The following is a 14,192-nucleotide window of genomic DNA, read 5'->3' as shown; positions in this document are numbered from 1 at the left end:
ACAGTAGTAATGGTAGTAGTAGTAGTAGTAGTAGTAGTAGTAGTAGTAGTAGTAGTAGTAGTGGTGGTGGTGGTGGTGGTGGTGGTGGTGGTGGTAGTAGTAGTAGCGGTGGTGGTGGTGGTAGTAGTGGTAGTAGAATTCTCCCTCTTTCTGCCCAGAGCAGAACATATAATCACTTTCTGACTTACCTTAGTGATAATTGCTTCCTTCTAAAAGTGGAAAAACCAGCAAGGAGCTGAAGTAGGAGGGATATAACTCTAGGAACAGTAAGGTGATAATCACATTGCCCATTGACCTTGTCAGATCTTGGCTAGAGTGGTGTGTTCAGTTGTGGCCACCACAGGTCAGGAAGGGCACCAGTGGGCTGGAGAATGTTTAAAGCTGGGCGAGAAAGTTAGGGAAGCTTCTTGAGTCCATGAGGCCTGGCTGGAGAAACTGGGCATGTTTAGTCTGTAGAGAAGACTCAGGGGGAACATGATAGCTGTCTTCAAGCATCTGATAGGATTCAACTTGTTCCCCTGCCCTGCAGGTCAGAATCAGGAGCAATGGTGGGGGTTGAAAAGAGGCCCATTTCTAAGTTTGATAAGCTTCTTCACAATTAAAGCTGACCCTAAGTGCTGGAGAGGTGGTGGGCTCCCCTCTGTGGAGGTCTTCAAGCAGATTGGGTGAACATTTGTCAGGTCAGGTATAGGAAGGATTCCTTTTGTTTATGGGCTGGACTAAATGGTGTCCAAGGTCTCTTCCACCCTGGAGGCTGTGATGCTTTAGTCCTCTCGCACTCTGCCCTGGTCAGCCATAGTGGGAATATTGGATTTTTTTCTGGGTACCGAAGTTTAAGAACCTTGATAAGCTGGCGGGCATCCAGGAGAAGTCAATTAGGACACAATTAATATTGTATCAATAAGTCCATGCCATATGAGGAACTGGGGCTGTTTCCAGCAGGGGACAGGAGAGCTGTCTTCATTTGTATGAAAGCTTTTGGAAGATGTGTTCTGCTTAGCCACAGAGGGCAGAAACAGGAGCCATGGGTGGATGCCATGAAGAGGCAGATTGGTGTTGATGCCAGGAAAAACTCTCTGAAAGAGGTCTCTAACCAATCAATCCACAAGTATTCACTAAAGCACCTACTATGTGCCTCCACCTGAGCTGGGCACTGGGGATACAAAGACAAAGACGAAGCAGTCCTTGTCCTCTGGAATTTTCTTTCTGTGAGGTGAGACTGCTGCCCTCTGTCTCAGAGAGGCATGGGCTGTGTTGGGAGGCACTAGGAAAGAAGTGTCCCCCTTAGTGGAGGGTCATGCAGCAAGGGCCAACTGGCCACATGTCAAGAAGGTGTGTGATAGAGGGGATTCTTTTTCAGGTATAGGTTGGACCAGGCAGCTGTGGGGGCCCATCTCCTCACAATCGATGCTTTAGCTTCTCAGAATCTAGGTTCTTAGTGGTACCAAGCAAAAGTTCTGAAAAACATGTTCTGCTCCTATCACAAAGAATAGAGAAATGGTTCCCTCTAGACTGTAATCTCCCTGAAGGCAGAACGGAAGTCTCTTGTACTTTTCCCTTATCTTTCCTTTAGCCCCCAGCACAGTGCTGAATACCAGTCAGTGTTTGATAAATGCTTGTTAGGAATAGGGACCTTTTATAGCTAAAAATGATCTTTCAGATCACCTAGTCCCTGGGTATCTAAACATGTAAGCTTTGGGCTTTCTACCTGACCCAAGTTTTCAACAAAAATACAAAAAATAAAAAACTAAAACTCAGGCCTACTGGCCTATCTAATATTCCACACTGTCACTTTTGGGAACTGATTTTTAAAAATACTGTATAATTTGAATCAATTATCATAAAAACTCATGTGGTCCCTCAGATATATGGATTTCTATTGAGACCTGGTCACCTGGACATCCATTGCTTGTCAAGATGGTTTTCCTTCCACCTGACCCTTGGGGCCTTGAGTCTGAGGCCATTGGCACAGCTATGCCCCATTTTCAAAGGTTGCCCTTGTTCATTGCCTTCAGAAGCCTCTTGCCCTGCTCTTCCACTCCTAGGCACACATCCCTTTAGAGTCAGCCCTGGATCTGGGACCCAGCTCTGGGATGCACAAAATGAAGAGAAAGTAGATACTTTACATAGAGCAAACCACTAGCAAAAGCTAAAAGGAGGATTTCCTACTTCTGCAGCTTCTGGAAGACATTTGGAAAAGAGAAGAAAATACAAAAAGAGAAGTCTATAACATCTGATGATAAAAGAAGTGGGTGTACACCTCACTTAAGAGGATGCCACAAGTCTGCCAGGACTTGCCTGCCCTTCTTTGGTTTTGCAAAATGTCTCAAACAATTCAAGAAAGTTTGGACACAAGAAGGAAGTGGAAAGACACCCTTCACAATCTCACTCGAATCCGGCCTTTGGAGAAGGGGCTCACCTTACTTGCACCCAGCAGCACCAACAGCTGGCCAACTGCCACTTACTGACTGTTAAGTCCATTAGGCTTGGAAGAGGCATCCTCCCCTCCCCCACTAAGACTACCAATTCTACTTGCACGCTATCTCCTTCCCCCTCCCCCAAGTCCTCTGGAGAAGCAGCTTCTATGGGGAAGGATCACACCAACCGCCACTAATTTGAGACAGGCATGCCAAACTGCTGCTGCCACCTCAGTCATCATGTGCCCTTGGACTGTGATGGCAAAACCCCAAGGACACTGGGCCCAAGAACATTAGAAATAGTGGTGTCCTCTAGACCACTGACCCTACCTGCTTCCCGACCGGACTTGAGGCGGGGCCATGGAGGACCCACACTTCTCAGCTTCACCACCACCAGCTGACTGACTGTCATCGAAGGACAGTAATCTCTAGCTGTGGCCGTGGCGAGAGCCTTGGGAGCATCAGCATCTCCCAGACCGCCTTCTCTGTTTCCAGCTTGGCCCCTCCTGGCACCTCCTGGGGCACGAGCCTTGTGGAGGTGTAGCCTGGCAACTCCTTCTTTGGGCACCACAGTCATAGCTAGTGAAGAACCACCAAACAACGTCCTCATGGACAAAAGTCTTGGCACCTTCAAGTGTTTTGACTACAGAAACTGAGACAATTTTGTCAGTGGAAATGGCAGTAAAGAAGAGGCCTGACCATCTGTAGTGTTGCACCCCAAGGACCCCGGGGATTTTCCACAGCTGAAACCTCCTACCTGTTTTAACTTCTCCATTAATATGCAAGGTCCTTTGGAGCAGGGACTGTCTTTTCTTTTTCCGTCCCCAGGGCTTAGCACAATGTTATGCCCATGGCAAGTACTCACTAAATGCTCACTCATTCATTCATCCAATACTTTTGTAACAAACTAACAGTTCACATAGTGCTCTAAGTTTCCCCATCGTTCCTTCCTTTCTACTTTTCTGCCATCTTCTGAGGATTTTATTGCCCATTAGCACCTTCACAAAGGGTTTGAAAGCAGCTTCAGCTTTGAAAACAGGGGACACAGTGTTGGACTTGGGAGTCTGGCAGACTTGAGTTTGAAACTTGTTCCACACACTTATTAGCTGTGTGACCTTGGGCAAGTCGCTTGACCTCTGCCTACCTTAGTTTTCTCATCTGTAAAATGGGAATAGCACCATTCCCCAGGGCCATTGTAAGAATCAAATGAGATAATATGTATAAAATATTTTGCAAACCTTAAAGTGCTATATAAATATTAGCTGCTATTATTATTATTGTTGTTGTTGTTATTATCATTAACAATTCTGTAGAGTTGTGCTAAAGTCATTCCGATGCTTATTCATGCTTTTAGTTTTTGAGCCTCCAGAAAATCAATGATCTCATTGTTGCCCCGTTCTTTCCTAAGTTACCAATCAAAAGCCCCCCCTGGCACACTTTACTTCTCAGGCTCTGCCAAGGGCTCCATATGTCACTGATGTGGGTACTCCCTCTGATGAAGATTGCAGCCCATCCATGCTTCCTTCCCCAGTGACCAACTTTAAGGTGGAAAAATCTCTGCCCCTTTAGCTGGCTAGTCCTCAGAAGAGGCACACAATGGGCCCTGCTTTTAAGCCTTCTCTGATTAATAATCATGTCGCAGCTTGCATTCCACTGTTCTAGCCTTTGAAAGTAGCTGGTACCCTCCATGCCACCAAGGTGTTGGGCATCAGAGGATAACTTTGATGGAGATACTTTTTAGTTGCTCTGGTTAAAAAAAAATGAATCTGGTGGAGATATGGATGGAAATAACTTTGGATTCTGCACTGAAGGTTCTGGGTTCAAATTCTGCTGCACAGCCTTGAGTAAGTTATTTTGTTGCTCTTGGCCTCAGATTTCCTCATCTGTGAAATGAGCGAGTTGGACTCCATGATCCTCAAGCTCCCCTCTGGCCCGAGATCTGTGATCCTGAAATCCTTCAGTAGGTAGAGACCAACTGGCAGGATTGGGTGATCGTGCGAGCATTAAGTACTCATGTAATCCCAGGCCCCCTCGGATAAGTATATGACTTTTGTCTAGAAAGTTACTCCATCCATTGAAGTCAGAATTGGACCCAGGGCTATGGAACTGCTTTCAGCAAACTTTTCTGGTTGATCATTTCCTTGCTCCCCAGGGGAAACTAAGCAGCTGGTCCCACCTGCCTTCCATCCATTCATGCGTAATAATGGTAATGAGTTGTTTTTCTGGGTCACCACCATCCCCCCATCTCTCCGGAATCTCCTCGGCAGAGTGCTTTAATTACTTCTGGAGTGAGCACCTGGTGTAATTGCTTGACTTCAGTCTTGGCCGTTTTCTTGGTACCTAATTGATTTCTCATTCTCCCACCGCTTGGATCTCGGGGACGCAGCAGCCGAAGCTCAAGGCACCTCGGGCCAACAATTGAGAATTAATAAGAGGGGGAAGAAAAGCAAGCTTGTCAGATGGCATCGATTGGGATTTCAGAAAAAAAAGAAAGAAAACCAAACCAAACCAGACTGTGGTGTATTAAATGAGGGCTAAGAAGATTAGGGAGGGAGGGAGGGAGGAGAGCACGAGTATCAGAGAGAGGACGGCACAAAACAGAAAAAAAAAAACAAGAACAAAAAACAATCCCCCACACCAGACCAGGGATTGAAATTCTGTGTGTGTGTGTGTGTGTGTGTGAGTGTGTGCATGTGTGCGCATATACACAAAATTCCTGTCCCGCCATCAGTCAACTGGGCACCAACTGTTTCCTGCTCTCTCAGATGCCAGGGCTTCCCCTTGCAATGATCTTATATTGCTTTTGTGCAGACATATATGGAGCTGTTGGTGCCTGTCTGCTCCAGAAGAGTGTAAACTCCTTGAAGGCAGGGACTATTATTTCACTTTTGTCTTTGTGTCCCCAGGGCCTAGCACAGTGCCTGGCATATTGTAGGAATGACTGAAAAAAGATTGATAGGTACCAGGCATTGTGCTAGGTAGCAAGTGGATAAAGCTCTAGATCTGGAGTCAGGAAGACCTGAGTTCAAATTCAGCCGCAGATACTTCCTACTTGTGTGACCTTTGGCAAGTCACTTAGCTGTCGTCTGCCTCAGTTTTCTCATATGTAAAATGGGGATAATAACAGCAACTACCTCCCAGGATTGTTGTGAGGATAAAATGGAATAATTGTAAAGCATTTGGAAAACTTCAAAATATTATGTAATTTTTGTTTGTCTTTGTTCAGTTGTTTCAAGTGTGTCAAATTCTTTGTGGCCCAGATTTGGGCTTTTTTGGGGGGGGGCAAAGATAATGGAGTGATTTTCCATTTCCTTATCCATCTCATTTTACAGATGAGGAAACTGAGGCAAACAGGGTTAAATGACTTGCCTAGGGTCACACAGTAAGTGTCTGAGGCCAGAGTTGAATTCAGGTCTCCCCGATTCCAGGCCCATCACTCTATCCACCCTATCCACCCTAGCTGCCCTTGTACAAGTGCTGGTAACTAGTAGCTAGTTATTATTATATTTCCTTCCTTCCTTCCTTCCTTCCTTCCTTCCTTCCTTCCTTCCTTCCTTCCTTCCTTCCTTCCTTCCTTCCTTCCTTCCTTTTTCTTTCTTTCCATAGCACAGTGGATAGAGTGTTAGGCCTGGAGTCAGGAAGACTCAAGTTCCAATCCTGCCTTAGACACTTGCTAGTTGCACAACCCGGGATAAGTGACTTAACCTCTATCTCCCTTAGTTTTCCCATCTATAAAACAGGAATCATAATAGCACCTACTCCTAAGAGTTGTTGTGAGAATCAAATGAGATAATATCGATAAAGTCTTAGCACAGTGTCTGGCACACCGTAGGTGCTTAATAAATGCTAATTTCCTTTCTGTTTCCCCTTGAGGATACAAAGACAATGAAAATGTGTTTAATTAATGCTTATTGGTGGTTAATTGATGGATTGAAAAGGTGCAAATTTAGTGCTATTCTAGTCCATCTCAGATGGTGAAATGAAGGGAGACAAGTCTGAAGATACATACATAGATAGATAGATAGATACATACATATATATATATATATATATAGTCTCCCTTCATCCTACCATATATACACACAATATATGTATTACATATATACATATATACACATATATATACATACACACATATATGCATGTATATATATAGATATATAGATGCAGACATACACACACACACACACACACACACACACACACACACACAAATATTTTCTGTGACTTTTAAGATGATAAAGAGAAGAATGATCAGACAAACCAAACCCCAGCATTGCTGCCCCTGCTTCCTGCTTCGTTCAAGGTCCCAAGCATTCTCTTATCTTTCAGAAATGCTCTCAAGCCACCAAAAGCAGCACACATGAAAGGTTTTCTGTATTGAAAACAGAATTCCCCCTCTTCCAATGCTCCCCACACCTTCTCCTGCACCAAAGTACAACATCTGCTCAATAGTAAATTACACTCGGCAAAGTTGGCAAGATGTGAGGCAGCTAAAAGGTTGATAGTTATTCCATAAGCTTGGGCTGTGGCCAGGGGAGCCCCTGTCTGCCTGCTCTAGCCAGCCTAAGCCTGGGATTGAAGCTGATCCTAGTTTCATTCAGTCGTAGGGGTCCAATGGTAGAGGGATAGATGGACCTGCTGCTGTCCAGGGTACTGAGCCAGGACTGACTGTCAGCAATGAAGACGAAGGCTGGCTAATGAAAGGATTCAGAATGAAAGAACCATTAAAGATATGCTGCCTGAGCAGAGCAGGACCTTCTGGGTGAGTGATGGTGTAGGAACCTCAGAGAATGCCGAGAGTGGCAGATACAGATTGATTCAGTAGGGAGTCAGTTACTAGGCGATTAGGAAAGTAAGAATGGCAGTGATGTACAGAAAGTAGTTCTTAAGCTTCCATTAGTGCCAAGAGCTATGCTAGGCTTTGAGGATTCACAGACTGCACTAGTCTCTGATGCACACCCTTCATGCTAGTTCGGAGAGATTACTCATTGCCCTATCAACACCCTGCCTTATCAGCCTCAATTTTAAAAAATATATTTTTATATAATTTCTACTTTTCCATTCACATACTTTTTGTAATTTTTATATAATTTGTTTTATAATTTAGAAAAATATTTTCTAAGATGTGTTCCCTTCTTTGACCCATATTAAATGACAGGGCTTCAGAGTTACAAGGGACCTCAGTAGCCCTCTAGTGCAATCCATCCCTCACCTCAGATTTCCACTACAACACCATGACAAGTGGGCATCCTGCATTTGATTAAAGACCCCCACTGATAGATGGTTCTCCACTCTTCAGGAAAACTCATTCAGTTTTTGTATAGCTTTGGGTTGTTTTCTTGACATTAAGCTTAATTTTTTCCTCTTACGACTTTCACCCATTTTCCCAATTTGGGACTCTAGGGCCAGATAGAACAAGCTTAATATTTCCCAACCACCCTTTCTTCGTTCTTACATCCATACCACCTTAGTTCAGATCCTCTTTACTTCTTGCCTGGACTATTTCAGTAGCTTCCTTCCTAACTGGTCTACTTGCTTGGAGACTCTTCTCACTCCTATCCATCTCCTGTACAGATGCCAAAGTGATTTTTGTTAAGTGTACATGTGACCATGTTATTTCCTGTCCTGCTTAGGAAACCCCAGAGGCTCCATGTTGCTTCTAGCACAAAACACATTCATAAAAATAAAGTCCTCTGTCTTTTAAAACCCCTTACAACTTGGCCACAACCGATTGGATATGACCTGCTTCTTGCTGCTCCTCAAATACAGTATTCTTCTCCTATCTCTGTGCCTTTTCACTGGAAGTCCTCAGTGCCTAGAATACATTCTCTCCTGCCCTCCAGGCATTTGGTGGTACAGGGAATAAAGTATATGCCATTAGTTAGGAAGTCCTAAGTTCAAATCTTGCCTCAGTCACACTGCAGCCGTGTGACCCTAGGCAAATTATTCCACTTCCATTTGCCTCATTTTCCAGAACTATAAAATGGGGATCACAAACCGAACTTATCTGCCAGGGTTCTTGTGAAGATCAAATGAGATAATATTTGTAAAAGTGCTTAGCACAGTGCCTGGTACATAGAAGGTGTTATATAAATGCTTGTTCCACTCTTCACCCAGTAGAATCTTTACTTCCTTTACTGATCTGAGAAAATGTTAGTAGCCTCTCAGCAATGTATTTATTGTAAATTTATTCTTCATATACAGAAATTCACACACATGTGTAGATGCATACATATGTGCACATGTAATACATACACACGTGTGTGTGTGTGTGTGTGTGTGTGTGTATATATATATATATATATATATATATATATATTTATATTTATATTTATATTCCCTCTTTCCCAATAGAATGTATGCTTCTTGAGGGCAGGGATTGTTCTATTTTTGTCTTTGTATCTCCAGTGTCTAATACAGTGCTTGGCATATTGCAGATTCCTAATAAATGTGATTGATTGATTTTACTTTCAGATTTATAGCCCTTCGAATTCTTGCAGTTATCCTTTTTCTCCCGAGTCTTCTCTTCTCCAGAAGAAATGCCTCAATTCCTTCCAATTGATCTTTGTGTGGCATGGCTGAGAACCTTCGCCATTCTAGTTTCCTTCCTTTGGCTATTTTCTGGGTTATCAATGGCCTTCCTAACCTGGGGCTCTCAGGACTGAATTTGATTCTTCAGCTGAGGTCTGACGAGGGCCAAGGATGGTGGGATGATCACTGGTCCATTTCCAAAAGGCCTATATCTCAGAATGCATTTCAAGATCTCATTAGTGTTTTGGACTGACACACCATAACCCTGAATTCTGTTAAGCAAGCAGCCTGCCAAAACCCCAGCTTTTTTCCCCATAAGACTGTAGCCTAACATGCCTTCTCTACTTTGTACTTGGGGAACTGATGTCTTTGAACCCAAGTTTGAACCTCGGATTCAGCCCAATGGTCTATCTTGTAAGGTTCTCTTTGACTCTCCCATCCAAAGTATGTTCATTTTCTCTCCTAACTGGGGGTCATTTGAAAACTTGATAGTCATGACTTCTCTATCTTTACTTAAGTCGTCAATGAAAGTAGTAAATAGCACAGAGTCAAACATGGATCCCCGGGGGCACTCCCCAAGAAACCTTCTTTCAAATTAACATCCAACCATTATTGACTGTACTTTAAGTCCAAATCTCACCTAGTCTTCAAAATCAACAAGAAGGCATTTATTAATCATTTACTACGTTCCAAGCCCTGTGCTAAGCACTGATGATACAAATAAAGGCAAAGACATGATCCTTGCCCTCAAGGAACTCACCTTCTATCAGAGAAGACAGCATGCAAATAACTACATGCATATAAGACGTATATATGTATGTTTATGTATTTGTATAAATTTATATATATATATGTGCATGCGTGTGTATATATGTATGTGTGTATATATATACATATATATACCTATACATATGTCTGTCTGTCTGTCTGTCTATCTATCTATCTATCTATCTATCTATATTATATCTATATCTATCTATCTATCTATCTATCTATCTATCTATCTATCTATCTATCTATCTATCTATCTAGTGTTAATGGATGATAATCTCAGAGGGAAGGGTTCTTCCCACCAGAAGTGGTAGGGTGTAGGTAAGGCCTCCTGCAGAAAATGGAATTTGAGGTGAGTTTCAAGTCCATCCCACTCCAGTAAGCCTTTCCTGCCCACTTCAAAGCAACGTCTGTACTGGCAAATACAGTCCATCTTTCTATGCTTGCTGCCTTTAGTGTGTGCTTATCCTCTCATATGATTCAATCTTGTCTGTACAACAAGAGCATAAACTCTTCGAGTATAAGGCATTTGCTTTTGTAACCATTAAATTGCTGTAATAACGTTCATTGACATATTTCTTCTGTACTTCCCACAGCACTCTGCATGATGCTGACTGATGGCTACCCTTCTCTATGTGAGCCAGGTCTGAGAAGGCGGCCACAAGTGCCTGTGGTGGTCTGGACCAGACTCTTACCTGATAATGATCAGGGGAATGAAGTATACCAAGAAGGCCACGATGGTCATGTATGGGATCCAGTAAGAATCATCAGGCCACAGGGCCCAGCATTGTGTTTCTCCATTGGCTAGTTTCCTTTTTCCAAAGATGATCAGAGTGGGGATAGAAAACAGGAAAGAGAGGCTCCAGGCAATGAAAATCAGGACTTTTGCCTGCTTTTCTGTTTAAGGAAACCAAAGGATTAGTTAGTGAGTAATATGTAGATCACTGGCTTCACCCCTCTCTTCACCCCTTACAAAAAGTCAGAAATTCTGAGAATAAGTTTGTAAATTGAAGCTACACTGGGAACTATGTCTAAAATGTAAGATTCTCAGGGGCCTTTGCCATTTTTCAACTCTGTAACTCCAGTATTTCATCAAAGGATGCCAACAAAGAAATATACGGCCAACAGAGAAGACAGGCTGGTCACTCAGTGAGAACAAGGGATAACCACTGATGGATCATTAAGGTATAGCTTTAGAGCTGGAACAGATCTCAAAAGTCATCTAGTCCAAAGTCTTTATTTTACAAATGAGAAAAACTGAGGCTTTGAGAGGTGAAGTATCTTGCTGAAGATCATATCAGGAATAAATAGTAGACCTGGGATTTGAACCTAGACCCTCTGAGTCCAAATGTAACATTATTTCCTCTTCAGCATGCTTCTAGATGCTGAATTGGTTTCCTTGAAAGGTCAAGAGAACTCAAGAAAGGCTCCTAGAATGTTGGGTGGACCGCTTGAAGCAATCAGATGGGAACAGATGTATGAGTGTTGTGCTAAACGAATAGACAGGAATGTGTTACAATCTGAATCATTGGAGAAAGGACCCATATAGGAGATTACAACTTCATGAAATTCCTGTAGTATCTCTAATGTTTATCCCATAGTAGGCAATTAATCAATGCATGTTAAAATGACTTGTCTTGTTGAGTTGAATGTCTATTGCATGTAGTAGACTGGTATAGTGATTTGTTAGGACTATTTAACCTCTTCTGTTGGGCTTTTACCTTCGAACCCTTTATAAAAATGAAACAAATCATTGTCACATCATTTAGGAAAGTTGGGTCTAAGTGGCTGTGTTGTGTTCCATCTTCAAAGCCATGCTTACCTTCCCACATTTCTGAAAAGATTGACCTCATTATCAATAATATTCCCCAAACCAGCATTTCTAACTTATTCTCCATTAACTTCCAACAAGGTCTCATATTATAGCCAGAATTGGGCTTAATAATCCCCAAGGTCTTTTCCAGGTCAAATGTTCTAGAATTTAATGATTAATTATGCTTGCTATCTTTTAGGAAGCAATGTGACAGAAAACATAGGGATTTAGAAGGCCTGGGTTCAAATCTTCCCTCTAATGTTAAATGGGCAAGTCATTGAAACTCCCTGGGCCTCAGTTTCTTCCTTTGTACAATAATGGAGTTGAATTACATGACCTCTAGTCTCTTTCAGTTCTGTGTCTATGATCCCAATGGTCTGTACAATGAGAGGGTTGGGCTAGATAACCTTTGAGTTCCCTTCTTGCTTAAATATATAATATTAAAGGTCATTTAACTGATCGAATTCTGTTTCCTCATAGTGAATAGAAGGAAATGTAGAGGTCCTTTAGGCAAAACTCCTCATTTCACAGATGAGGAAATTGAATCCCAGAGTGAGAAATCACCTGGTTCAGATTCATGGAGATAGTAGACTGTCATTGTTCCAAAGACTTGCTTGGAAAAGAAGACAAGCTGGCCACATAGCAAAGGTGAGGACTAGCCAAAGGACAACCTCAAGTCTTTGAATTCCAAATCTAGTCCTTTCCCTCTATGGTGCCTGTCTTGAAGGGTTGCAGGGAGACTCAAATGAAATTATTATATGAGGTTCTTTGCACTTTAAAGCACCAAAGAAAGGTCTGTTGTTATTACATTGTATGTAATTTACTTATTCCCTTTCCATGACTCTATCTATGAAGGGATCTTTTATATAGAACTGGAAAGGAACTCAGAGGCTATCTAGTCCAATGACTTCATTTTACATTTGAGGAAAGTGAGGCCTACAGAAGTTGAGTGGTTCACTCAAAGTTATATAAATTTTAAATGTAAGAGATGGGAATTGACTTCAGGTCCTCTGACTTCAGAGATGATTCTTTTCCCCCATGAGACCACACTGTTGCCCCCAAAGATAACATTTTTTGTGACTAAAAGTTCTCCATTTATTCTCTGCTAATTCATGTACTTTGACACTTCAAAAGCTTTAAAGAGACTTCTTCCAATGAGCCCTCCCAGATTAACCCCACCTGCCTCCAATGAGCCTTTATTCCAAATCTCAACTGCACTTGGGATTGTACCAACTTGACTATATTGGTATATTGCTCTGAAAATGTTCTGAAATCATTTTACCTTAGCATTGCTTTCTTCGCTACCTACTGAATAGCTCAAAGGTAGGGGACTATTTTGTATTTGTCTTAATTCTTCCTACAACTCTTAGTGAGCTCAGTGGCTTAAGGAGGATACTCAATCATTGTTTCTTGAATGAGTAAGGCTCAGAAAACAATTCTTTAAAATTCATCATTCTTAGTGTAACAGCTGTTGAATCTACTGTTTTGATCTGTCTAATTGTTTTGTTGAGAATGTCTTCTGTACCTTTGGTGGATGATTGGGCCTAAATCTTGAGTTTTAACCTTTAACTTCAGTCCCTGTCAAGATATTGATTTTCTCTCCTTCTTCCCACCCTGCCCCCACTATCAAATGAACTCAGTTTATGTTTCCTTTTGGCTATAGATTCAAAAATTTTTTGGAGGGAGTCCCAAAATGACTCAGTTGAAAACTTCATCACAGAGTCAGTGAGAGCTAGAAAGCACCTAAGGGATCATCTAATCCCAGCCTCCTCATTTTACATAAAAAACCCTGAGACCCCCAAAGAGAAAGTTACTTGCCCTTGGAAGGGTCACACAGGGCAATAGTAGCAGAGCCCAGATATAAATCCAGGTTCCTAAACTTCAAATACATCATTCTTTCACTCGACAATATTGTTCCCCCTCCAAATAGTGCCTAGTGACTCTTTCCATTGGCTACATTTTAGCAGCAACTGAACCAACTCACCTCCTTGAAGAATCTTCATAGGGTAAACGATGGCATGGTACCTGTCGATGCTGAGTGACACCAGGACGTAGGTTGAAGCATATAGCAGCACTACCTGAAGGCAAAAAGAGGGAGATGGAGTGTTTCAATGTTCAGGGTGGAAGGAAGGATACCTGGCAAAAGGTAGCCATGTCTGGTGATGATTGGAAGCTTAGATATTTCACCTTGGGGTAGAATGGGTATCAGTCTAGATGCCATGCAGTGCAGAAGCTGGGATGGACGCTATCTATGCATCAGGACACAGAGATGGGTGGGTAGTGACATTTTGTTCTAGCATTCCTGGGTGGTTCTTTCTCTTGGGTGCCTACAGGGTCCCTGCTTTTTATTGACCCCTGCATCTATAGGACACATTTAACTGGAATTGACTTTCACAGCTGAAGCTAATTTTCCTGGCCAACGATTTGATGATGATGAAGATTTTAAGCAGATTTGTGACCCTGTGCTTGTAATCGTTTAGAGAATGACAGATGAGGCAGCCCCTTCTACTGATACACATCAGCACCTGCTCCTCAGCTTCTAGACTCAGTGACTTCATGGGGGCACTGAGAGATCCAATGATTTGCACATGATTACACAGTCAATATGCAGGGGTGTTGTGTGTTTCAAACGAGATCATGGATGGGAAGCTCTTTAA

The 14,192-nt window shown here is 42.4% G+C and overlaps 1 protein-coding gene across 3 annotated transcripts in view; it reads right to left on the bottom strand.

The window, feature by feature from the left end:
* NPSR1 (neuropeptide S receptor 1) overlaps positions 1-14,192 on the bottom strand; it is a 168,572-nt gene that overhangs the window by 19,691 nt on the left and 134,689 nt on the right. For 2 of the 3 annotated variants that reach the window (XM_020969094.2, XM_020969093.2), the window contains exons 4-5: positions 13,520-13,613; positions 10,418-10,619 (exon numbers count right to left, since the gene is read on the bottom strand). In XM_020969094.2, coding sequence (XP_020824753.1) covers positions 10,418-10,619; positions 13,520-13,613 — 296 coding nt within the window. The remainder of the gene's footprint in view (positions 1-10,417; positions 10,620-13,519; positions 13,614-14,192) is intronic. The other variant, XM_078152104.1, reaches the window with a different exon arrangement.

This window comes from Phascolarctos cinereus, unplaced genomic scaffold, assembly GCF_003287225.1.
Source record: "Phascolarctos cinereus isolate Bilbo 61053 unplaced genomic scaffold, phaCin_HiC Scaffold_4;HRSCAF=312, whole genome shotgun sequence".
Taxonomy (NCBI): Eukaryota; Metazoa; Chordata; class Mammalia; order Diprotodontia; family Phascolarctidae; genus Phascolarctos; species Phascolarctos cinereus.
This window is presented reverse-complemented; position numbering and strand designations above follow the sequence as displayed.